We start from the raw sequence: 27,287 nt of genomic DNA, 5'->3' as shown, positions 1-27,287 counted from the left end.
AGCTATTGCTCTATAGACTGAGCCACCTAGCTACCCCTAAGACCACTGACACTGGTTTAAACTTAAGAAACGAAACAACCTAAAGGTTCTTTAATCAGTTTAAAAAGACAAGAATCATTAATGAATAAAAGAAACTATGGAAAGAGGGGAAAGAAATTTATAAAGCTGCAGATTAAACAATAATAAAAATGAGACCACTGTAAGTTTTTAAAGACAAACATATGAAATAAAATATCCTTACATGTCAATTAATCACATAATATCAAGTTAACAGTTTCTACCAGGAGGCAATTGAACTGATGTGTCATTTTAGTAAGTTTCTTTTACATAAATGGTTTTAATTGTAACATTAAATATTAAGTTCATCATATGAGTTGTAAACATGAGGATACTGCAATAATATTTACTAAGTTTGAATTTGATATTCCTTTCTGCCACTCCCACCCTAGAAAAGGGAACTTCTTTCCCCACAATCTTAGATACTACACAATATGCAGTATATTTTTAACTTCTCAAGTTGGAAAATTTTAGGTTTCTGCATCCTTCCATACACACAAAATTTCAAATACCAAAGTCCAGGAAATAAATACCTATAGTATCCTCTCCCAGTACACAACTCTCTCAATTCAAGGTGTCAAATAATCAGTCAACCAATAAGCATTTGTTAAATGTCTACTGAATACCAGGTATTATACTGTGTTGTGATACAAAGAAAAAAGTGAACAAACAATCCCTGCTCTTAAGGAGCTTATGATCCATACAAGGGAGACGGTATATTCACATAAGTCTATGTGAAATACAAAATAAATATGAACAAATCTCATATAATATAATAAAGTAACATCTAGAGGGATAAGGAAAGGCTTCATGCAGAAACATTCATGCTCAGTTTTAAAGGAAGGTAGAGATTTTATTAGGTAAGTAAGGAGTGCATTATATTAAGAAGGGGACAGCCAAAACAAAAGGGCACAGAGACAAGAGATAGTATGTGTATGTAGGAAATAGCCAGGCAACTGAGTAGATGATTGAGTGAAAGTTAGTAATATAAAAGGCTGGAAACATAAGGTTGCAGTCAGGTAGTCAAAGGTTTCAAAGATTTCAAAAAGAATGTGTATTTGATTCTAGAAGTAATAGGGAACCAACAGAGTTCACTGAGCAAGGGAGTGCAATGGTCAGGCTTGTACTTTAACAACAACACTTTGGTAGTTGAATGGAGGACAGATAATGATTAAACTCAAACTCGTGAAGGAAAAACCATAATGATTCCCTGCTATGCAGAAACTAACCATCTCAGTCTCCCTGCAATTCCTATCCCAAAATCTGTGTCTCAAAACAAGGACCAACTTTAAACAAACAGAGGGTGTTCTTTTTTTCGTTTTAAATATTTTATTTGTTGATTACAAAGTATCTACCATATAATTCTCCCTTCTTAAACATTTTGTGAACTGGGCTAATAAATGAGTAAGATATTAATATATTTAAAAGTTCAAAATATTTTATTATTTTAATCCTTATTTAATTGTTCATTCTTTACAATAATCATGTCCTCATTCTAGAAATAAAGAAACGGAATTCCTTGGTATCTAAAAACATCACTCCTTGCTATTTCTTTCAGGAAAAATTGACATGGGTTGAATGCTTATCTATAATACTACACTAGCAGCTGAATTAATAAGGGAAAAGAGAAAAAAAGTATGAAAAGTCTATGTACCTACATGTGGATTTATACAACAGTTTAGAAATAAGGTTGAAAGTACAAACTAGGAAGGGTATAATCTTTTCCTGGAAATGCACTTTTTTTTATTTATTTTATTTTTTTTTAAATTTATTTAACATATTTAGTTTTCAGCATTGATTTTCACAAAAGTTTGGATTACACATTTTCTCCCCATTTTTACCCTCCGCCCCCTCCAAGATGGCATATATTCTGGTTGCCCTGTTCCCCAGTCAGCGCTCCCCTCTGTCACCCCACTCCCCTCCCATCCCCTTTTCCCTTCCTTTCTTGTAGGGCAAGATAAATTTTTATGCCCCACTGCCTGTGTATCTTATTTTCTTGTTGCATGCAAAAACATTTTTGTTTGTTTTTGAACATCTGTTTTTAAAACTTTGAGTTCCAAATTCTCTCCCCTCTTCCCTTCCCACCCACCCTCCCTAAGAAGTCAAGCAATTCAACATAGGCCACATCCACAATACTCATGTTGTGAAAGACTAACTATATTTTGCTCCTTCCCAACCCATCCCCCTTTATTGAATTTTCTCCCTTGACCCTGTCCCCTTTCGAAAGTGTTTGTTTTTGACTACCTCCACCCCCATCTGCATCATCCCCCCCATTTTTTTTTTATCTTCTTCCCTCTTCTTTCGTGTGGGGTAAGATTCCCAATTGGGTATGTATGGTATTCCCTCCTTAGGCCAAATCTGATGAGAGCAATGTTCACTCATTCCCCCCTCATCCGCCCTCTCCCCTCCTCCCACAGAACTGCTTCCTCTTGCCACCTTTATGGGAGATAATCCATCCCATTCTATCTCTCCTTATCTCCCCCTCTCAGTATGTTCCTCTCTGTTCTCTTAATTTGATTTTATTTCTTTTAGATATCTTCCCTTCATCTTCAACTCACCCTGTCCCTGCTCTCACTCTCTCTCTCTCTCTCTCTCTCTCTCTCTTTCTCTCTCTATATATATATATATATATATAAATATATATATACACACATACATATATACATACATACACACTCATGTATACATATATAAGCATATATATATATATATGCATATTCCCTTCAGCTACCCTAATACTGAGGTCTCATGAATCATACCCATCATCTTTCCATGTAGGAATGTAAACAAAACTGTTCAACTTATTAAGTCCCCTGCAATTTCTTTTTCTTGTTCTTTTTCTTGATTACCTTTTCATGCTTCTCTTGATTCTTGTGTTTGAAAGTCAAATTTTCTATTCAGCTCTGGTCTTTTCACTGAGAAAGCTTGAAAGTCCTCTATTTTATTGAAAGTCCATATTTTGCCTTGGAGCATGATACTCAGTTTTGCTGGGTAGGTGATTCTAGGTTTTAATCCTAGCTCCATTGACCTCCGGAATATCGTATTCCAAGCCCTTTGATCTCTTAATGTAGAGGCTGCCAGATCTTGGGTTATTCTGATTGTGTTTCCACAATACTCAAATTGTTTCTTTCTGGCTGCTTGCAGTTATTTTCTCCTTGATCTGGGAGCTCTGGAATTTGGAGACAATGTTCCTTGGAGATTTCTTTTTAGGATCTATTTGAGGAGGCGATTGGTGGATTCTTTCAATTTCTATTTTGCCCTGTGGTTCCAGAATATCAGGGCAGTTCTCCTTGATAATTTCTTGAAAGATGATATCTAGGCTCTTTTTTTGATCATGGCTTTCAGGTAGTCCAATAATTTTTAAATTATCTCTCCTGGATCTATTTTCCAGGTCAGTGGTTTTTCCAATGAGATATTTCACATTGTCTTCCATTTTTTCATTCATTTGGTTCTGTTTTATAATATCTTGATTTCTCATAAAATCACTAACTTCCACTTGCTCCTATCTAATTTTTAAAGTAGTATTGTCTTCAGTGGTCTTTTGACCTCCTTTTCCATTTGGCTAATTCTGCCTTTCAAGGCATTCTTCTCTTCATTTGGCTTTTTGGAGCTCTTTTGCCATTTGAGTTAGTCTGTTTTTTAAGGTGTTGTTTTCTTCAGTGTATTTTTCAGTATTTTTTTGGATCTCCTTTAGCAAGTCATTGACTTGTTTTTCATGGTTTTCTCGCATCCTTCTCATTTCTCTTCCCAATTTTTCCTCTACTTCTCTAACTTGCTTTTCCAAATCCTTTTTGAGCTCTTCCATGGCCTGGGACCAGTTCATGTTTTTCTTGGAGGCTGTTGGTGTACGCTCTTGCACTTTATTGACTTCTTTAGGCTGTATGTTTTGGTCTTGTCAGCAAAGAAAGAATGCAAAGTCTGAGACTGAATCTTGGTGCGTTTTCGCTGCCTGGCCATATTCCCAGCCAACTAACTTGACCTTTGAGTTTTTCAGCGGGGTATGACTGCTTGTAGACTAGAGAGTTCTATGTTCCACGTTTGGGGGGGGAAGGTGCCAGCTCTGCCACACCAGCACTGCTCCTTACCCAACCCCCAACCCGGACTGGGCTTAGATTTTCAGCAGGCCATGCACTCCTGCTCTGATCCGCCACTTAATTCCTCCCACCAGGTGGGCCTGGAGCCAGAAGTAACAACAGCTGTAGCTGCCCCACCTCCGCTGCCCCTGGGGCTGGAAGCCGAACCTGGAACTCTTTCTACTCCCGCAGCTTTTCCCCCTAACCTTCTCCGCAGTCTTTGGTGTTTGTGGGTTAGGGAGTCTGGTAACTACCGCAGCTCACTGATTCAGGGCGCTAGGGCCCCCTCCACCCGGCTTCTGGCCTGGATGGTCCACACCGCCCACGCTGGACTCTGCTCCACTCGGTTCCCAGCTCCCAGCTCCCAGTGGGATAGACCTCACCCAGAGACCATCCAGGCTGTCCTGGGCTGGAGCCCTGCTTCCCTCTGCTGTTTTGTGGGTTCTGCCACTCTAGAATTGGTTTAGCGCCATTTTTTATAGGTTTTTGGAGGGACTCGGTACGGAGCTCACACTAGTTCCTGCTTACCAGCCACCATCTTCTGGAAACCCACTTTTAATAAATTATTTCCAAGACTATATACAGAATGAATACAACTAATATAAGCATCTTGTAATTACTTTGCAGAGAACTAGAAAAAACATTTTACAGTAAGTATCTCTGATAAAGGCCTCATTTAACAAATATATAGAGAACTGAGTCAAATTTATAAGAATACAAGCCAATCTCCAGATGATAAATGGTCAAAGTATATGAACAGGCAGTTTTCAGACAAAGAAATCAAAGAAACCAAAGCTATCTATAGTCATGTGAAAAAATGCTCTAAATCACTATTGATTAGAGAACAGAAAATTAACAACTCTGATAGATAACTAATCTGATAGGTACATACCTATGAGATTACGTAATATGATTAAAAAAAAGAAAATGATAAATGTAGGAGGGGATATGAAGAAACTGTACACTAATGCACTATTGGTAAAGTTGTGTACTGATCTAACCATCTGCAGGGCAATTAGGAATTATGCCCAAAGGGCTATAAAATTGTGCATACCCGTTCATCCATGGCTAGGTATGTATACCAATGAGATTTTTTTTAAAGGGGGGGAGGAGGACCAGGTGGTGGGGGAAAGAGCATAGGTGGGGACAAGAGTACCTATGTATACAAAAATATTTATAGTAACTTTCTGTGCTGACTAGGAATTAAAAATCAAAGAGATGTCCATCAACTGGGCAATGGATAAACAAGTTGAGGTACACGATTGTGACAAAATATTCCTGTACTATAAGAAAGGACGAGCAGGATTGATTTCAAAAAAACCTGGAAAAACTTACATGAACTGACACAAAGTAAAGCGAGCAGTACCAGGACGATTTTGTACATAGTAACAAAAATATTGCATGATGAAGAACTGTGAATGACTTGACTATTCTCAGCAATACAATGATCCAAGACAATCCCACAGGACTCAGGATAAAACACCCCATCCAACTCCAAAAAAAGAACTAATGTTGTCTGAACACAGACTGAAGCAGGCTACTTCTCACTTTCTTTCTTGTTCAAGTCTTCTTCGCAAAATGACTAATATGGAAATATTTTACATGATTACACATGTATAAACTATATCAGACTGCTCACCATCTCAGGAAGGAGGGCAGTAGAGAAAGGGAGAGAATTTGGAATTCAATTTTTAAAAAAATGTTTTAAAAAGTTTTATATGTAATTGGGGGGGAAAATAAAATATTGTTTAAGAAATATTAATTGAGTTGAAGGATTTCCACTTTAAAATATGCTATGAAGCCTTAAAACAATTGTCATCACTGAAAGATCTATACCCACAAAAGACAATATACGGAGACTTGTCTCTGACTATAATGCATCTGCGCAAAAGTACTCAAAATAATATTTTTACTTACGTTTCTGTGTCTGAAACTAATGATTCATTATTGCACACGTCATTGAAGGTGTGAAGCTGATTCTGTGATCAGAAAAAAGAAACATTACTTCAAAATGCAACTGAGAATATCTTCCTACCTCACTGATTAGTAGGGATAAGAAATTAAGCAATGTTAACATTTGGGAAAGTAAAGTAACAATAACATTATTAAAAATAAAACAGGTATATACACATGCAAGTGTCCTAAGAACTACAATTTCATTGATTATGTCATTGGAAAAATATGAGAAACCAATAGAAACACTGGAAAAAAAATAAAATTTTCAATAATATTTTATTCTTAATTTATCAACAACTTATATAAAAAATAAATTCAGAAATGCTGCCAATATTGTTTTTTTTAAAAAACTAACATCTACTAAGAAAATTCAAAACCCAAAGCTGTTTAATGAGTTTCATTTGAAAAACCCTCTGAAAATTCTTTACAACCTCTCCAATGTTTTTAAAAGGAACTTAACAGTAACTTATCAGTAAAAAAGCCAAGGTAATAGATGAAAACACTTTTCAAGGAAAAAAACTCGAAATTTTCATGACTATTTTAGTCCACCACAAATCTTGTAGTGGGAATTCTCTAGGGAAAAAACATAACAGAACTAAATGAATCACATCTATGACGGCTTAGATATAGTATTCTTATAAGTCAATTGGATATATTTAATGTATTTACTTTGTGTTTACTTGTTTACTTTGTATTTACTTGTGTTCCACTCAGTAACAAAATAATTACAGCAAATAAAAACAGTAAATAAACCAGAATAATTTTAAAAGGTAACAAAAAGAATTGAGTGAATTTCAATAATTTCTAACCTACACAAACCAAAATTTATCCAAAACAAATTACTAAAAAACACATGCAACTTACTGTTATTTGACTTAGTCCAGCCAACCTCATTGTCAATGTGGGTGACATAAAGTATTTAAATGCAAGATCAAGGCTTTCTTTATCAAAGCATAAGGCTGTATCCAATGGTTCTTTCACTGTGCTCCACATTAAATCAGCCATGTTTCTAGCAGCACTCTGTCTTAAGTCCTGGTCAGAAAGTTTGCATAAATACCTGAAATAATTAGAAAGAAAGATAAAAAGAAACTCCAAAAAGGCAGCTAGGTAGATTAACTCCTTTCTACTTCAATCTTCAAAATATTCAAAAAGAAAAATTCTATATACTTCCTAAAAAACCAAAGTCCTTCGAATTAATTTAATAAACAAACATAAATACCTTATACATGTCATGCAAGTAATGTTAGGGGAAAGTTGGGGCGAGGAAGGGTGGTGGTCGGAATGGCAGGGGGAGGTGGAGGGAATCAAACCAAAAAAACAGATTTATAACCAAAGTCTAAGTAAATAATGAAAATCTACAAATGGTACACATTCCAAAAATATCTTTTCATGATGATATTAATAAGCAAAAAGGAATGAAAGAGCAATCTTACATAAGAATTCAACATTAAGCTGAGATGTAGTAATTTCTTTAAACTGATAACCCTCCCATCCCACCCACCCCCGCCCCACCCTACCCCCCCCCCACCAGCAGAGGTAACAACTTGGGAATATAACAATAGAATCCAGAGGTGGGGAACCTGGGGCCTTGAGGCCACATGTGGACCTCTAGGTCCTCAAGTTTGGCCCTTTGATTGAATCCAAACTTCGCAGAAGAAATCCCCTTAATAAAAGGATATGTTCTGTAAAACTTGGACTCAGTCAAAAAAGCCACACCCAAGGACCTTGAAGGTCACATGTGGCCTTGAGGCCCCAGGTTCCCCACTCTTGGAATAGACCAATTTAACCTATAGATTTCCCAGTGTAAAACATGTGCACTTTCATAATGAATGAGTTAATCTTTCTTTTTCCCTGATTTTTAAAAAAACACATGGATTAAGAATTTCATACATGTTGCTGTTTTGTACAATGCTGATGCTTGAAGAGAGGAGGAATTCCTAATAGCAATATGATAACAACAAGCTCCAAAATCTTTATTATTTTATTATAGTATAATTTTGCTAAAATGACTACACTTAAAATTTACATTCCTAGTCTATAAGAGCCAGAGATGAAAATCATGAAATAATCAAAGGATCATCATCTCTAAGTGAAAAAAAGTTGCATTCAACATCTGTATGGGAAGGAGGACAAAACACTCACCTCACCCTCACCCTTTTGCTTTTCCAAACTAATAAAACGTAAGCTTTATGTTTTAATAAGTGGTTTAGAAATTTATATGGATTTTGTCAACTGGTTGTAATATTTAAGGAAGGTTTAAAGTAAATTTCTACCTGACGAAAGGACAAAAAAAATGTAAATAGATGAGCTCTTTTCTTCCCCCTCACCCCCAAATTATTTGATTAAGCAAAAAAAAAAAAAAAAAAAAAAAAAAGAGCATATTGGGAAGCAAAACTAAGAAAATTATCAGAGAATAACTGAGTACCAAGCTGTCACAGGACCATAACATTTAGAGACAGACTAAGAAATGGTTGTTGAAAATACTATTAAGTACAAAACCTCATATTTCAAATAGAAAATGGAGGCCCAAAAAGCTTAAGTGATTGACTCAAGCCATTAGCTCTAGACAGAGAAACCACTATCTAGGGAGAATGAATTGAGCATGGAGGAAGCGGGAGTATGGTGGATAAAGTGTGGGATATGAAAGCAGAAAGGCAGTGTAAATTGCACCTCTGACACTTCTTTGTAATTACATTCTTAGTCAACTGGAGCCAAGGAGGAAAAATCTAGGTGGCCCTAAGCTGGTAACTTAACCTCTATGTACCTCAGGCCAACTGCTAGGACTTATCTTTAAGTCAATGTTTACTAAAGTTAAAGTAAACAGTTAAAGAATATAGATCATAGAGTTTTAAAGTTGCTAAAGACATCTACTTTGATTCTGTGATTTTAGATATTAAAAACTGAGGTACTAATAGAGAGAGGTCAAAACACACAGTTGCTAGCAGAGCTACTGTACTGGCAAAATCTGGCTCCTTGAATTTATAGCAACCTAGAAGTTCATCTGGTGTGAAGAGCAGCTAAGTAATATTTAGTACCCAGGATAGTTGGCAGTTCAGTTGCATATTATCTAATAGTTCTGGTTCTAGCACCAGCCTGAGACAGCTGTTTTCACAATGGGCCTGATGAGCTTACTATTATGTATCAAAGGAAATAAATGAACAATTAATAAAGCTAAGAGAAATGTGGCAAAGCTGGGATACCAGATGCATAGGCAAGAAGGATTCCCCCACAACGCTACAAGCTACTATGGCTCAAAAAATCTGGGAGACAAAGAATTCGAATTCAATTCAATACTGGTGCTTAATGATTAGATATGACCTTGAGTAAGCCCCAAGCCAAACTTTGGAATCTCATTTTCCTCATCTCTAAAATTAGGAGACTAAACTAGACAACTAAGGCCTATTCCATCTCTAAATCTACTCATTTTCTGCAGGACATAGCATCTAATACAAGCTATCTCCTCTAAAAGACTTCAATACAAAAAAAAAAACTGACTTTCCATTAGGAAAAAAAGTTCCTAAAAGAGGTCCTAAAGATAATGTTAAGAAAACTTAGCAACAAAGGCAACACAGAAATGATGATATAATCTGAGCCCATAACTCCAAAAAAATTGAGAACTTTCTAGCTCTTAGGTAATAAACGTAACCATTCATATAACGCAATACAAATATTAAATTAAATCAATATATTTTGTTACTCAAAAACAAAAACTTACCTGATAACATAGGTCCTAAATGGAATAATATGCTGCATGACAGCAGGTATATGCAGCCATATTCTAATCTATAAGAAAAATAAAAGGATATTACTTTCTATACAAACACATAATAATGATTAAAAGCAAACAATCATATAAAACCAATACGGTTTGGTATCTTGCCACTCCTACAAAAAGCATATTTGAACTCTATATTTTACAGAATACGGGAGGCAACATGGTATAGTAGAGAACACACACCACATATAACATGTATGTGAAAATATCTATGTGCAGTATGGCTGAGGACAAATCATTTAACCACTCAGTGTTCTAGAAGACAGTATACAGCAAAGCAAGTGATCAAGCCTCAGTGAAAGTGGGAGTTTCTCCACCAGAGAGCTCTTATACCATCCCTCTTTATATCCCTCATTTTAAAGGATACATGATAATACTACATGCAGAGTAGTTCTTTGCTTTAAAAACTTACTATTTTGCAAAACAACTAGCTGTGATTTTTTTTTGGTAGGCAACACATATATTTCACACATAAGGAAAGCCCATTCAAAAACTCCACTGGCTCACAATCTTGGTGACAATCTACCTTTCCAGACTTACTAAACATTATTTACTCTCCTTTTACATATGTTTAACTCAAAATGACCTTTCTTGCTCTTTCTCCTACATGGCATTCCATATCCTGTGTATATACATATGCACAGACTGACCCCATGCTCAGAAAGAATTTACCCCTCACCTTCACATAGTAGAATTCCTGGCTTCTTTCAAGGCTTTACTTAGGTACCTACCACTTCCGACAAGGGATCAAAATCCCAGCCTGAAAATTTGTAATCTCTCCTCTTCCTCCACAAAGTTTGCACTGGTTGATTCAGTATAATCAGCAAGCATTTATAAAGGTCCACGCTAAGCACTGGTGATCAAATTAAACTCTAGCGCGTGATTGGATCAAGCACAAGCTACTGATTCAAAGAAAAGCAAAATCAAACTAAACTCTAACATGGGGAACCTGCAGCCTCAAGGCCACATGTGGCGCTCTAGGTCTTCAAGTACAGCCTCTAATGGGATTTGTTCTGTGAATTTGGATTCAGTCAAAGGTCTACACTCCAGGACCAAGAGAGCCCTATGTGGCCTTGAGGCCCCAGGTTCCCCACCCCTGCATCTAAGGAGAGGAGAGGGAAGAAGAATCACACACACACACACACACACACACACACCCACACACACACACAAACACAACCACCCCCACACACCCCCCCCCACCCCCACCCCCCCCCCCCCCGACTGAAGGAAATCTTAGAGAGGAAAGCAGTTAGCACCTAGGGACAAGGGCAACATGCAAGAGGAGGTGATTTACCTAAATGTTAAAGGAACGCAGGGATTCTAAAAAAGTACAGGTTAGGAAGGAAAGCATTCTAGGCTTGAGGGAGAGCCAATGCAAAGGCATGAAAATGAGAGATGAAGTACTGAGAGGAACAAAAAGTAGGCTATCACTGCTAGACAACAAAGTCCAAGAAGGGGGACTGTATTAAAAGACTGAAAAGATAGGAAGGAATTTGGTTGTGAAGAGCTTTAACCATCAAAGAAAGGAGTTCATGTTTCATCTTGGATATAATAGGGAGCCATCGGAGTTTAAGTAAGTATTACAGAAGCAGTATTTTCAGGAGCTGTGACATGCAGGGTAGGCTACCTTTTCCTATGTTGCCAAGGAAAAACCTTTTAAATACATAAGCAATCTCATTCTATCCCATCTCCACCCCCTGTCCTTCCCACTCCATTATCTCCAATTTCTCTCTCTCTACTGGCTCCTTTCTCCACTACCTACAAACATGCCCAAGTCTCCCCCAATTTCAAAAAACCCTCATTTAATCATCACATTCCCTACTATTGTTTTATATATCTTCTGCCCTTTGTGGCTAAACTCCTAGAGAAGGCCATCTACAATAGGTGCCTCCACTTCCTCTCTTTTTAACTCACTACAATTTTGCTTCCCATCTCATCATTCCACAGAAACTGCTCTCTCTAAAGTTACCAAAGATCTTTTAATTACCAAATCCAATGTACTTTTCTCAATCCTCATTCTCCTTCATTTCTCTGAAGGCACACCCTTCCCCTTGTTTATCTCTTATCTCCGTGTTCTCAGTACTCACTCCTACCTATCAGACCACTACTTAATCTCCTTTGCTGAACATACCTCCAGGTCACAGTCTTTAAGTGACCTGGACAGCTCTTCTATCCACCCTTTTTTTTTTTATCACTTCCTTGGGTGATCTGATCAGCTACGGTGGATTTAATTATCATCTCATTGCAGATAATTCTCAAATCTACAAATCTTGTCCTAACTTCTCTTCTGTCTTCACATATCAAAACTGATATCCAGAAGACATCTTAAACTCAAACACAAGTGAACTCATCTTTCCCGCAAAACAATCCTCACCCCTCCAAACTTCCCTATTTACTGTCAGAGTACCATCATTTTCCCAGATCCCCAGGGTCACATCCTTCACTTCATTATTTCTCATTCCCAATATCCAATCTGTTGCCAAGAGCTGTCAAATTTCACATTCACAACATCTCTCAAATATACCCCCTTCTCTCCACTAATACTGCCAGCACTCCAGTACAGGCAATACAAAATCCTCTGTTTGGCATTCAAAGTGTTTCATGATCTAGCCCACCTTCTACTTTTTCCAGTCTTCTTACACCTTACTTCCCATCACATATTCATTCAATGACACTGAGTGACAATCTGGTGTCCTCTCTATATATCCTTGTTTAATGATTTTCCTCTTGTATAGCTAAATAAATCTTTTTAACTGTTGAATGATGTAGTAAGAGTCTCTTTCCTTCCACTGTCAGAACTAAATTAACAAAAGACCTGCCTGAGTCAGGCACAGCTCACAAAACATGGCCAAACCCACACTTAAGAAAATTACTTTGATAGGTGTAGCAACTAACAAGCTTTTATTTATTTTTTTTTTTGCATGCTTTCACTAGGTGCCAGGCACTATGCTCAACACTTGAGATAAAGAAAGGTAAAAATGGCTGCTGCCTTGAAGGAGCGCACATTCTAATGGGAGACAAATGTGTAAATAACTAGGTACATACAAATGTGAAAGAAAAGATAAGCCATTTTAGAAATGTATCACATAGTTAAAATGGTAACCTTGTTTTTTTTTCTTTGGGAGGGGTTTTCCAGCCTACCTTCTGCAAGAATCACAAGCCAGAAAGATTTAACAACCTAGTTAAGCAAGCCAGTGAGTGTGACTATCAAACTTGTAGGCCTCCCATGATGAAAACCAAATCTAGTAATCAACTTTCCTTCTATGACAAAACAATACCACATTGTCCAACTAAGTGCTATAGAATGTTATTTATTGGCTATATAACATAAACCCAGCACACCTACATTTCACTCAAAAAATTGAAGCCATAAAAAATTATACACTTTGCAGCGAGCTCTCTCTTTTCTCCTGTTAATTTCACATTACTTAGATGGCAGTTCTTCAGTCTCCTTCACCTCTTTAACATCAAAAGGCAGCTTCTCTCCTTGACAAGGCAAATTCCTCTAACATGCACAAGTGATCCCATTCCACTGCATCCATTCCAGGAGACTCAGAAAGACATGACAATTCTTATCAATGGGTTATCTATTTTGGCTTTAGAGGAATAAAAATATAATACGTATGCCACCTGCTTCTCAACTAAAACATGGTACATTAAAAGTACCTCCTATGCTACCTCCTTAAATAGAGAATCTGGGAAGAGTTCTACAATGTACACTCTCTCCAATCAGAGCCTGGAAAGGGAAGGCTCAGAAGCCCTGGGTACTAAAGAGGTAAGTTTGAGAGCTGATAGAATCTTGTTGAAAGAGGAGTTTTTACAGACAACGATAAAGTGCAGGAGAGCAGCCAGGTAGGAAATAATAATTTTCTTTGTTTGTGATGTTATTTGGTACTCGTCATGTCTAGTACCTACTAATTCTGTCTCAGAGAAAGCATTCATGACATAAAAAACTTAAAGGTACTATACTGTCTGGAAATATCTGTCTCATTCCTTAATCCTAAAGATTGTTATTCTCATTGATTCTCACCATTGTTACCTCTTCCCACCTTTGCCTTGAAGTCACCAAGTAGCAAAGTATTATTCTGACTTAATCTCGAGGTTATTAATGAGATCTTCATAGAATTTCCTCTACCTCTTCATCTGTAACTGATACTTATGCACACACTGTAATGATTTTCATGGAGCTGTAAACAAATCTTAAGAATGAATATTGCAAAATGAGATGACCAAAGATCCTATTAAATATGTATTATCATCTTTGGACATAGGGTAAAGCAAATTCCACCAGGTTATTTCTTCTCTTAGTATGCATATCCTTTATGACAGAGAACTTCTATTAAACCATTACTATGTGGTATGCACTAAGGACAAAAACATAAACAAGCAAGTCAATCTCTGCCCTCAAAGAGTTTACATACTAAATTTAGTATTTACATACTAAAATATAAGTTTGGGGGGCAAGGGATTTCCCATAGAGGAAGAAATCCAAGCTATCAATTAATAGCCATATGTATCTACTTGTCCGATTTTTTAAAAGATCAAACCTAAACTTGTTTCACTGTAGCTTACACCCATTGTTCCTCATTTTGTTCTCTTGGTCCAAAAAAACAAAAGCAAAAACAATTCTAATCACTCTTACACGACATCCCAGCAAATACTTAAACACAGCATCTTTCTGAGTGTTATCGTCCTCACAATAAACATCCCCAATTCTTTTAACAGATTCTCATATGATAGACACATGATAACCTTCACCATTCAGATCACCCTCCTCTAGCTTACTATTCCTTCTCATAATGTGGGGCCTAGACTTGAACACAATATTCCTTTAAAAGATCTGACCAGGAAGATAACAAAGAGAATATTGCCTTCTTGTTCCTCTTAAAACAGTCCAATATGACACTAGTTTTTTAGCTTCCACATTACTCAGCTGGTTCATGTTGAACTTGAAGTCACCAAATTGTTGTCTAAGCAAGTCCCCCCGCCCAACCTCTTGTATTCATAAATTTGATTTTTTAAACCTATGTATAGTTATAGTTCTCCATCCAGCCTATCAGCCACTGAAACATAAACTAAGTTTTCTTATCTAATCAATAAATTCATAACGTTTCTTGAAGGCATTTCATCTTTGCCTCTTAAGTGCCCAGCACAGTACATTATTATTGCTTAATAAATAATTGCTGAATTTAGTATTTTTGCAAGAGAACTTCAAATAACAATTTGTTCTTGAAAGGTCTATCTTCATGAGAGACTCTCCCAATCTCCTAACCAATATTTCCACCCTGCTCTATTTTCTTAACTATAAGCATTTTCATAACTATAAGCATCCTGAGGTAACCAGTTTTCCTGTATTTTGCTTTAGCGGGATGGAATTTATTTGTCTCTTTGATAGTCTAGGCTTCATATATTATTTATTTAAAAAAACCTATTTTATAAAAATGAAATTAGGGAGAATATAACTTTATACATTCTGAATAGTATCAAGGGAGATGTGGATATTTAACAGCACTTTTGAAAACTGTTCTTTAAAATAACCACTCTGTCAGCATTAAACTTCAAAATATAGCTTAAGAAAGCAAGCCAACAGATTTCAAAATTCAAAAGATTTCAATGTTTGATGGTCAACTGCTAAAAACTGAACTGAGATTACATCTTATGAATTAAAAATACTAAAGGAGAATAAATTTTTCACCTGACCTTATTGTAAAGATTAAACCAGGAGGAAGTTTAAATTTTTTAATACTTCAGCTCAACTCCTAATAACTCAGAAACATCAAACCCCATGGTCATTCCATTAGTACTAAAGCAATTTAAAAAGATAAGAGTATTTTCATTAACTTTCTTTTAAATTATAGAAAGAGGATAAATATACAACTATACATGTGTGTATAAATAACATACATGCAAATTAGTTAAAATAATCCATTCTTGGGGCAGCTAGGTGGTGCACTGGCCCTGCAGTCAGCAGAACCTGAGTTCAAATCCGGCCTCAGACACTTAACAAACTTACTGGCTGTGTGATCTTGGGCAAGTCACTTAACCCCAATTGCCCTGCCTTCCCCCTCCAAAAAAAAAATCCACTCTCTTATGGTCATAAATTCCTCATTTTCAAATATATTTGTTGCTTGAAGGATTGAAATAGGTCTGTACAATACTCACATTAGATACAACTGTAATAAATGCATGTGCTATGAGAAACGGCAAAGTTTCAGGGGTTCCATATTCAAAGCAATCCTTCATGAGGGAAAGGCCATTTTTTCCACAAAACAAACAAACATAACGAAGCAAGTGCAATGGTACTTCTACATCCTGTGAAGATATAAGGACATATATAATCATCTGAAACTGTCATGACCTTAAAATTTTATAGCCAACATTTCTAAGGACATCCTATCTTAATATAAAAAATGCTAATACATATTAAACAAAGGACTTAAATGTCAAAAATTTTAAAATAAAAAATGCACACTACTTACATTCATATCACAGAACGCCCCTAATATATTGCTTTCTTGAGCTGAAATATCCTGATAAAAAAGAAATATAATTAGCTCACATACACTAAAAGACAGGGGGAGGGGTTAAAACAAATTAGAAGATACAGTACACAGTTTTTAAAATGCTAGTTCTTCAAGAACAGCAGTTTAAAAAAAATTATCATGTTTTGATATCTTTTATTTGGAAAGCCTTACTTATCATCAAAATGCATATAAATGAATGTTACAAATAATTTTTACCTACTTCCCTTTTTAAAAGTCCAAATGTCTCATTTTTATTAACCATAAGTGAAAACATGCCTAAAAAATTAAATGAATATATTTAACCCCTTTGTACTTACAGTATATGAGCTATCATTATGATCATTAATTATTATCCTATAATACCTCATCTACATAAAACTCATTTGTGTAAAAGTAGCTAAGAAACAGATCTCCAGTTAATATAAAGGAAAAACTTCTTTACAATTACATTTGCAAGGTCAAACAAGCTAATTTGCTAAGCAATAAGTCTGCCTTCAATGTAAGTGTTCCATTGGGCTGATAACAAATGTTCATCTGGGGATATTGCAGAGGAATCTTGTTCAAGTGCCAACTAGACTAGATGATTTTTAGGTCCCATTTAAGTGATATTCTATAATTCTATCTAAAAGCAACATAACCGAGAACCAGGAATTAAAAGAATTATATTTCTGTAATGTATAGGAACTAAAGTTTACGCATGCCACTCATAAGAAATGCCCTCAGTCATCCAGAGTCTATTTTCTCTCCTCTTATTTATTATATGAGCAAGTAGCAGATAAAAAGGTAATTCAAGATGGAACAGAAAAGTATTATGCTGCTAGAGGCAGATTCAATGACAAAATCCATAAGTGATACTTAACTGACAGCAAAAGAACAATCCCCCCTCTTACATCTAAATACAAATACCCACACCTGCATATACAAAAACGGCCAATTAAAATGCATATCTCAAGGAGTTTAGCAATCTGGGACCACTTACTTAGGGTGAACAATACCCACTAAGTCTTGATGGCATTACAGCACAGCAAAAAAAAAAAAAAAAAATTGGGGGAGGATCCTAATGATGTACCGTAAGTCTTCAAGAAAATATTCAGGTAGTCAATGCAGGCAGAGCACTAAGCTGACAGAGATAAAAGAGTAAATAAGCTCCCAGTGCCTTCACTTCACAGAAGTAATTGTGTAATAGAACAGGGCTATCCAAAATGGGAAGTGCAGGCTGCATGCAGGGCAATTTAGGCAGGCCGCCTACAAGCACAGAAATTTACATAAATGCTTTAGTAAAGGACACCAAGCTACGGCAGAGCTCTCACTAAAATGCCAACTCAAAATATACTGTCTATTGTTTCAATAAAAATCTAAGGTTGGACAGCCCTGTAACAGAAGGATGTGACACATTCATAAGTAAGCATAATGCAAAATAATAAATAAATGCTTGAGTTATGCCACTACTTGCAATACATTTTAGAAAGATTTCCATCTAAAATTGTCAAAATAAAGATGATTTTCCAAGCTCAAAAAGAAAAATCTCTCAGATTTATGGGAAAACAACAATTCAAAATGCCCCATTGCATACTCTAGATAGCTAGTATCTTTATTGTACTATGCTGTGATTCAGTGGCGCCTTCAAGAGCTTCTGAGGAAGAAAAGAAAAATTTATTCCTACAATAAATCTTGACCTTTTCCATTGCATTTTTAATAGTTTAATTTCTAATCAAAAATGTATTTATTCATACTAATGATTTTAATGTTTCTATCTACATCATGCGAAAATTCCTTGCTACTGGCAGCATACCTATTTCCAGTAGGGCTTTGCTCTTCTAATTCACTGTTTCCAAACTGCTGTTGTCAGAGATATTAGATAAACAATATACACGCTAGTATATAGGTACTGTTAAATTTATTGTGGCTATTCTCAAGATTTTTGTGCTTAATTCAAGTTTCCTGAAACTGTTACTGATAGCTGAGGGTGCCTGATAAGGTAGATGTTATTAAATTATGATTTAAAATAACATTCAAAAAGCCTAGACTTAAGTGGAAGAGTCTCACTGAAAACTTTTTTTTCCAATCTTTTGTTTTTATTTTAAAAATTTTCTTTAAGCCTGGATACTTTCAGATGATTTAAGAGGTATGACCAGGCATTAAGAATAACATACAAAATTTTACTCTAAAACTTCCGTGCTCAGGTTTAAGCAAATAGGTCCATTGCTAAGACATAACTCTAGATATTTTGTATAATTAAACACATGCCTAAAGATTCCTATATCAAATCTTGAAAATACTAATTTCTGATAGATAGGAAATAAGAAATGTGAGGTTATGCCCTTTCAAAACCAGTAACAATTTCAACTTGTAGAAAAACTGAAAATAAAGGGTTTATTCAAATAATATATGCATTACGATTAAAAATGAGCAACTAACCATGAAGTATAAAAATTCACAATAAGCCTACATTACATATAAATATATCACAAAACATAATCATTCATAAGTAGCATTTATATACTGTTTTAAAGCATGCAAAGTACTTTATGTATGTTACCTCAATTAACCCTCACAACAACCCTGTGAGGTAGGTGTTATTATTACACTCATTTTACAGGTGAGGAAACTGAAGTTGACAGAGGTTAAGTGACTTGTGCAGGGTCACACGGCTAAATGTCTGAAGCAGGATTTTGAAGTCAAGTCTTTCTGACTTCAAATACAGCACTATATCACCTAGCTGCAACATGAAAGTTAGCATACCAAAATTACTGGAGCAAGCATGAATAACACTATTTTTACTCAATAAGAATCATGAAAACTACATATGACTAATTATAAAATTTCAATTAGTAGGATTTCAATTAACATGCATTTTTAGACATCTTGTAATTAAAAAGCAATAACCATATATTTTCACTAATACAATAAAAGTCAATTAATATTCAGAACACATGAGATTACAGCATCATAAATTAAAGCTACCTATTTTATTCCTCATCTTGCAGATAAGGAAACTGAGACCCTGTGAGGCAGTGACTTTCCTGACTTTAAAGCCAGGCCCTCTGACTCCAAATCCAGGGCACAGTTCTAGCCAAACATTTTCTCCTGTCCTGCAACAACGAGTCCTACTGTACTATAAAATATTGCTTTTCTTCATTTAAAAATTTTTAAAGAAAAGAGTAAGATAATTGAGAAGCAAAAAACAAGGAAAACATGGTCACAGGACAAGAATAATTGGGCTGGGAAACTACATGATTTCTCCCAATTTCCCTGACAAAGTGGTATGACAGATAATGATTACATTTCACTAAATGATAATTATGGTAACATCTAAAATAAAATTTTAAATTACACCACTCAACAACAAACTGATAAATAATTAAGAAAATTCCTAAGACTATGGTCTAAATATTATCAAGCATAATGCAAAATTCAATATAAGGATTTTTCCATTTGGTCTCTGTCCCACTACCAAATGTACTCAAAATAAAATATTTTACTTATTATGAAATATCCCATGACATGAACTCAACATTGTATTTCAATGAGGCACCAAGGTACAAAATCTCTGCATATTTTAGGTTTCATACAATTTATCCTATACCTCATTTGAACCTCACAACAACCTTATAAAATAAGAAAGAAAAAGCCCCATTTTCCACATAACAGAGATGTTGATATCAAAAAGCTGGTAAGATAGCCTCCTGTTGTTAGCATACAAAATGCTAACAATAATTAGCATTATTATGGAGGGATCTTTTGGGAAATTTAATATTAAATTTTACTATAAGAGATTCTGACCAAAATAGTTTTTTTAAATCAATATTAATGAGAATAATCTTTTATTTCCCTCTAACAGTATACATTTCCCCTTCTTAACCATTAATCTATGCTCATCTTTTGAAGAACTGAGCGGCCACCACCCTAGGAAGTCTTCTGTAACCACTGCATCAGTGATGACTTTTGCACTTTGGGACCTGATCTTTGTTTTGCCAACTAACTCTCTAATGCACTTATTTAATATTGTATTTTAATTCCATGAAGGCGGGAATCATGTCTTAAATTCTGTCTCCCCCCCAAAAATCTAGCAAAATGCTCTGTAAACACAATAATATATGTTTAATAACTGAATGAAAATGGAATCCCTCCTTTCTTTGCAGGAAGGCTCTAGATCAAAAAATTTTTTGAAATCTTATTTAAAATAAGTGAATACTGACCTGTCAGAAACCCTTCAGCAGGAAATTGAATAGAGTCTTAGAGGATGGGAAACTAAAGAAAGCCACCCTGACATAATGATCTAGCTAAGTCAAAAAGGCCTAGGATCAAGTTCCACTTCTGACATACCTCAGGCTAAGTGACCCTGAACAAGGTAGTGCCCAAAGCAATACTGTAAGATTAAAAATTCCAGAGCAAGGTTTTGTATTGGTTCATCAGAATCCCAATTCCAATGGAATCACTGGCACAACCTTTAAAAAGTTCATATATTTTTCAGAGATAGTGATGTGGCCTTCTAGGTCCTCAAGTGCATCCCTTTGCAGTCAAAGTTTATGATGTTTACAAGATAATATAATTAGAGATGTTTAACAAACAGTTGAAATCTTTCTCATCTCTCCCCCAAATTCTTAATTTCAACTACCTTTTAGCTAAGTTACTAGCAAAAATATCAAGCTCTCAACCTTCCTCCCCATTCACCCATTATGATTAATATCAACCAATAAGCACTCATTAAGCATCTACTAAATGTTGTATTAATTACTAGGGACATAAACAAACAATAAAATAATTTCTACTCCCAAGGAGCTTACATTCTAAAGGAGGAGAGAACAAGGATAAAAGTATTATACACCATAAATATGAAATGAACAGCTACAACTATATACAAAAGTAGTTAAATACAAGGTAGTTAGGAAGACAGGCCCTATCTGTTGAGGAGTATAAAAAGAGTATTCATGGAAAAGGTAGTGCTTGAGCTGAAGAAAGGGAAGATCTGAAGGAAGACAGGAAGGAAGCTAATACCAGATATGTAGGATAATCACTTGTGAAGGCATGAAAAAGAGTCCTAAATGAACAAAGATAAGGCCAATTTAGCTGGGTCTCAGAAAGCAGGAGGGGAGATCCACTAAGCCCAGAAAAATAGCTTGGGGTCAAGTAAATGTAGGGTTTTAAATGCTAAATAGAAGTTTATTTCTTATCTTAGGGGCCACAGGAGTGGTCTAAGTAAAGGAGGAACTTTGATCTCATTTAAGTAAAATAACTTTGGTAGCATTATGAAGGACATACTGGAGGTAAAAGACTCGATGCAAGAGGACCAACTTGCAAAAATTGAGGTGAGATGTGTGGTAAAGGCTTATAAAATAAGGTGGTAGTTATGTCAGTGGATCAAAAGAGTTGGGAGTAAAAGGTTTGCAGTAGTAAAAATATCAAGATTTTGGAGGGGTGCTATGGAAGAGATTTAGGAAAACATTTATACTTAATCTTAATTGATTATTAATAAATTCCATGGCCTCCACCACATAGGACAACAGAAGAATCTGTGAGTTTTTAGTAATAAGTACAAAACAAAATCTACAATTAATTACCATTGTCATTTACTATTAGTAAAATTTGTGAATCAAAACATGTATACCAAAAGTCTTAATAAAATCAGTCTCATTATATATAACCTAACTCTTGTTATCTCATACATTTGGTAAAATTCATTCAGTCAAAGGCTTCAGGCCATATAAAAGACTCTACAAACCGTATTAATTCTCATCAATTAGAGAATATATCAATAACTGAAACAGGCAGACTGCTCTATTTTAAATAATCCAATGATCAATCTTAACAGCAAATTATGATTCTTGGTTACATAACCATCACATAAACATAAAAGTCTATTTCACCAACTCACTCATGTCTGGCGAGAACCCTTGCTGCCAAAAAGAGTCTTGTAGGCTAAGAACCTAAATTCCCTGAAGAACTTCTAAAAATGCTCCAAATGACAGAACTGTCAAGCACTTAGTAGACGTCACTGCCTCCTAAAACTCACACACTGAAAAAAACTTTGTTACTAAGTTTCACAAAAGGAAAAAGTAGATAGAATAATTATAATAGAATAATTATAATAAATTATTTTATCTTGATAATGGTATTCCCAAATTCAACATGCTACTTTTTTTCTAATAAATAAAAAAATATTCTGAGTTTAATATGATTCTCAAAACAATGGAAACATTAAAAAACAAGAAGTTTAACATCATAACAGTATATTTATACCAAAGAATAAGTAATGAGATCACTGCTTTGTATAATCCCATAATAAACAATAGATATCATTTTTTTATTTCAACTCAATTTTCATCTTAAAGGCAGTATTTGAAACACTGAAGAATAGGAACAAAACCATCAGCATAGCATTATTAAACGGATATCTTAGTGTGAAAATAATGATTTCAGTAATAAAGTCGTAATCATTTTTTCACATACATATTCTATACATTTTCCTTTCACAATCCTTACACTCGTTTACTTAGCGTATATAAAAATTATAACGTGGAGCCCAAATGTTTTACTATTATGACTTCTCCAAGAAAATTAGCAAAATATTAAAAAAAATACCTCTATTGTAGGATGAGTGTTATGCTTGTAAGCAGTATACAAGGGAAACTGAATCTGAAAGATTTTTGCCACACATAGCAAAAGTTTTTCCTTCTCATCTGTACTCCATAAATTAAAAGGATCAGAACTCTTCGTAGACGACTCCTCCGTCAGATTACAAATCCTTGTAGAGTCTAATTTTTTCTCTGATTTTTGTCTTTCTATATTTTCTTCTTCATGAGACTCTCTTTCTACATTCAATGGCTCCTCAGCTTGATTATTCTGATCTTGCCATGTTGAATCTATGTTAATAGTGCAATGTTTACAGAGCTGGTCCCGAAGCGCTTGAACTTGGGCAATCACTAAGTTAATGAGAGCACATACTACTTGGTTAAAAATCTCCAAGTGCTTATACTCCTTAAAGCAGCATAGACATTGCCTGAAAAAGAGAAATCAAAAAATATATTTGTTTCCATGAATAGTTATAAATTATAATAAAATCATAAATATGTAGAATGTTAGAGAATCATCTGAAAAGTTCTTTCCTTAATCATAGTTTCCTCAGTTAAATAACTGAGAAAAACGGAAAATTTAACAAACTTTGGTAAGCACCTAATGCATGCTAATCTCTGAGGAGATGGCAAAAAAAAAAAAAAAAAAAAAAGCCTGACCAGAGACAAAGAAAATAAAATCATCTAAAAGCTACCAGCTGCTAAAATGATTAGCTGAGGATTTTGAAGTGGGCTTTTTCTTCAAGATTCAACTAGAAATGGCAAGTTAACAATATAAAATGAACCATATAAAACAATAAAATTCCAAAGTATAAGACAAAATATACATTTTCACACCCCTCTAAGGCCCCCCTCTAAAAAAAAAATTGAAAGAAAAGTATGGCACAAACCTGGGGAAAAGAATAAATACAGTGGCTGAAAAGAACTGGGATCCAAAAGAAAATACAACAAAGGGACTAAAGCTATCAAGATGAAATTTATAAGGGATGTTTCTAGGGCCCATATCCCATCAGAATGAGTGTTAAGTGTTATACATGTATTCAAAAATCTAAACGTATAAGCAAAATATAGGCCCAAGGAGAGAACATAGTTAAAAAATAGTACTAGTGGAAAAAGACCTTAGTATTCAGAGGACTTTCAAGGCAGCAGTGTGATGCAGCAGTCAAAAGAGCTAACCACACTGCATATGATACGTACGAAGCAACCAGTAGGGTTCTACCTTATAAAATAAGACTTTCTATTGTACGGGAGATAGACTAGTATCAAGGACCACAGGCTTGACCCAGTGACATATATTACTGATTTTACTTTTACTGATAACGTATATCCTACTTGACTGGCATAAATAAATGGAATAATTCCATGAGCACCACCCACTAAAGATGGCCTTACATTCATGAAAATGTTAAGAATAGGGCAATAATAATAACAACAACCACCACCATGAAATGGATCCTTTTTTTAAAACCTATTTGCTTCCTGTAAAACAAACACTGGCTCTTTGTATAAAATACCACTTGAATGGGCCTGGTGACCAAGTACATCACTGAGGAAATATATATAAACCTCAAGCACAGAACATTCATCAACGCAACTTTAAACACAAAAAGATTTATTTTTTCAATAAAGCTACTAGCATAACCTTGTTTTAACTTAGGCAATGCAAACATTTTGACTACCTTAGCTCACTCCATTGCCACAATTTTCTTTAAATAATATGCTTACTGCTATGAGGAAGGAAGTGCCAAAGTTCACTACAGAATATAGAACTGTTTCCTAACAGAAGTCTTCCTATTTTTTTTTAATCATGCATGCCTAACAGTAATAAATAAGCAAATCTGAGCACAATACCCCTCCAAAGTATGTGTGGTTATATACACTCATTATGTGCATGACTGCAAGACTCACTGTCCAACCCAAACCAAAAAAGGGGGGTTTGGGGGGTGGTAATGACAATTTAGATTTGAAGATCTTTCCCACCCATTAATAGGCCATGTGACCTGCTTACATCACAAGAAGCCTAAGTTACATGTGGCAGCAGTAGCTTGCTGAGAGGAAAAGGAAAGTGTGTCACAGGAAATGCAGAGAGAGCAGTTAGAACTGAGGAAAAGAGCAGACCTGGGGACTGTGCTGTGAGTCATTGTTGGTGGCAAGGCCCCTGCAGAGGGCCGGAAGGTTATGTGATGGAGTAGTTCTCTGCTGTGATTTTGTGTATTGAATTCTTTGCTGCTGTGATGGACTGGGCTTACTGCTTTACGAATTTGGTTCTCTGGTGACTGAATAAATGGTTTACTTCTTCTACCTTCTATATGGAGAGTCTCTCATATTTTGTGATGCAGAATTACATAGGCATATCCACACTTATCATCGATGTTGTGTTTATTGCCTTGCAATGGGGGTGTGGGTGAGGCCTGGGGTTCGGAGGGTAGGAGAGGGAAAGACATTGGAAATGGAAGTAGAAGTCTCATTCACCAGTCACTGTCCTGTAATATAGGGGCTACCATCCAAAAGGAGACAGTTTTCAGGCAAGAAGTGATCTGAGGGACAGGGAGTGGATAGAGGTGGTAGGGAGAGAAGAATTTTCCCAATAGCACCTTCAGAGATGTGGTGAATGTCTAAGTGGCAATTCCATTATAACTGACCTTAGAGGCCCATACTAGAGGCAAAATGGATGAAAGACAGGTGTGGGTGTAATAGAGACAAGTCCACATTTAGCTATTACAGAAAAGATAAGAGTCATCCCATCTTCCCACTCTCCAGAACTTCATGCATTTTCATTAGGAATTCTTGAAGAGCAAACTCCCTTGGCCAATGCAGATATGTTCCTCCTCTGCAGCTTCTGCAACTTAAAAAGTCTTAGTTGCCTAGAACACTGAGAGGTTACGTGACATCACCAGAAAATTTATCAGTATATTGAGGTCTTCCTGATTTCTGAGGCCAGCTCTCTATCAAATACACCAAATATAGTCTCTAGGTCCTTTCTTACCCACCTAGAAAATTCTCAAAACTATATTAACCTAGTCAGTATAATTCTAGCTATATCAAACTACTCTAAACAAGACTGACAATAATAACAATAGCAAGTTTTATACAGTAATGAAGGTTTGCAAAGCACTTTACATGTTAACTCATTTAATCTTCACAAAAACCCTGGGAGTTAGGCGCTATTACTATCCCCATTTTACTGATGAAGACAATGAAGCATATAGAGGTTAAATGTCTTGCCTGACAAGGTCATACACAATTAATATGTATCCAAAAAAGGATGGGAACTGAGGTCTTCCTAATTCAAAGAAATTCCCAAAGTGGGCAATACCACCCCCTGGGGGACGCTGGAATGATGGAGGGGAAAGGTAGCCTCAGGTGCAACTGGGCAGCATTGAATAAAAATAAGATGGAAGTGGAAGCATAAGGAAAGAGAAGAAAATTTTGAAAACCCATTCATATATGTTTCATCTGTTATGTAAGTTAATATAGTAGTGATTACATTATTTTCTAAATAAACACACAAAATGCAAATTATAACTGATCAGTGGTTAAGTCAGCTAACAGGTCTTAAAAACAGGCAAGTGTTGGCAGGCAAGCATGTTGGGGCATGCATCAGCACGAATATGTGTGTGTAAAAACATATTATTTTATCTTTTTTAAAATGATGCAAATTTCCAAAAAAAAAAAAAATCATTACAGTGTTAAAGATTTCCGGGGGGGCGGGCGGCAGCGCGGAGGGTGCTGAGTGATTTTTTTTTTTGAAAAAGGGGCGGTAGGTCAAATAAGTTTGGGAACCTCTGACATACATCATAGACACCACCTAAAATAAGTTTCATTCGAGGATCTTCCTTTGGTTCCACTCTCACAAGTAAGTTCTATATCCCTTTAAATATAGGTCACAAAAGCTGTTATCTAGTGGGTCAGAAGGACCTCACACTGCCAATCAGCAATTTGTATTCTTATTAAATAACAAACCTCAAATCAAAAAACAGAATAAGTAGTAAATGGGGAAAAGTGACCCTGCAAAGCTTTAATAAGGCTTACGAGAAGAAGTCCAAGAACAAACTACATAAATCTGTCATATAAAGGTCACTGCTATGAAGTTGGCCAGGTGATGATTTTTTTTACTGGTCACAGCAACTGAATATGACCACCTTCCTGAACATAAGGTAATGTAATCTACCTGGGTGGTCAAAGGACCTAGACCAATGAGATCTGTGATGCCAGAAGTAATAAAATAAATAATATATATAAAAACAAATCAGGAGTTTTATGCTATCAAAATATAAATGGAATTTCATTGCTACATAAAACAGAATAAAGCATATTTTATCTGCTC

At 35.6% G+C, this 27,287-nt stretch overlaps 1 protein-coding gene across 2 annotated transcripts in view; it reads right to left on the bottom strand.

Moving 5' to 3' along the window:
* The window catches only part of USP34 (ubiquitin specific peptidase 34), a 317,435-nt gene that overhangs the window by 189,087 nt on the left and 101,061 nt on the right, over positions 1-27,287 (bottom strand). The window contains exons 3-8 of one of the 2 annotated variants that reach the window (XM_036750464.1): positions 22,971-23,388; positions 16,344-16,394; positions 16,027-16,176; positions 9,802-9,869; positions 6,951-7,143; positions 6,048-6,109 (exon numbers count right to left, since the gene is read on the bottom strand). In XM_036750464.1, the coding sequence (XP_036606359.1) occupies positions 6,048-6,109; positions 6,951-7,143; positions 9,802-9,869; positions 16,027-16,176; positions 16,344-16,394; positions 22,971-23,388 (942 nt within the window). Of the gene's footprint in view, positions 1-6,047; positions 6,110-6,950; positions 7,144-9,801; positions 9,870-16,026; positions 16,177-16,343; positions 16,395-22,970; positions 23,389-27,287 lie in introns of those variants that run through there. The other variant, XM_036750465.1, reaches the window with a different exon arrangement.

This window comes from Trichosurus vulpecula, chromosome 3, assembly GCF_011100635.1.
Source record: "Trichosurus vulpecula isolate mTriVul1 chromosome 3, mTriVul1.pri, whole genome shotgun sequence".
NCBI classification, from domain to species: domain Eukaryota; kingdom Metazoa; phylum Chordata; class Mammalia; order Diprotodontia; family Phalangeridae; genus Trichosurus; species Trichosurus vulpecula.
This window is presented reverse-complemented; position numbering and strand designations above follow the sequence as displayed.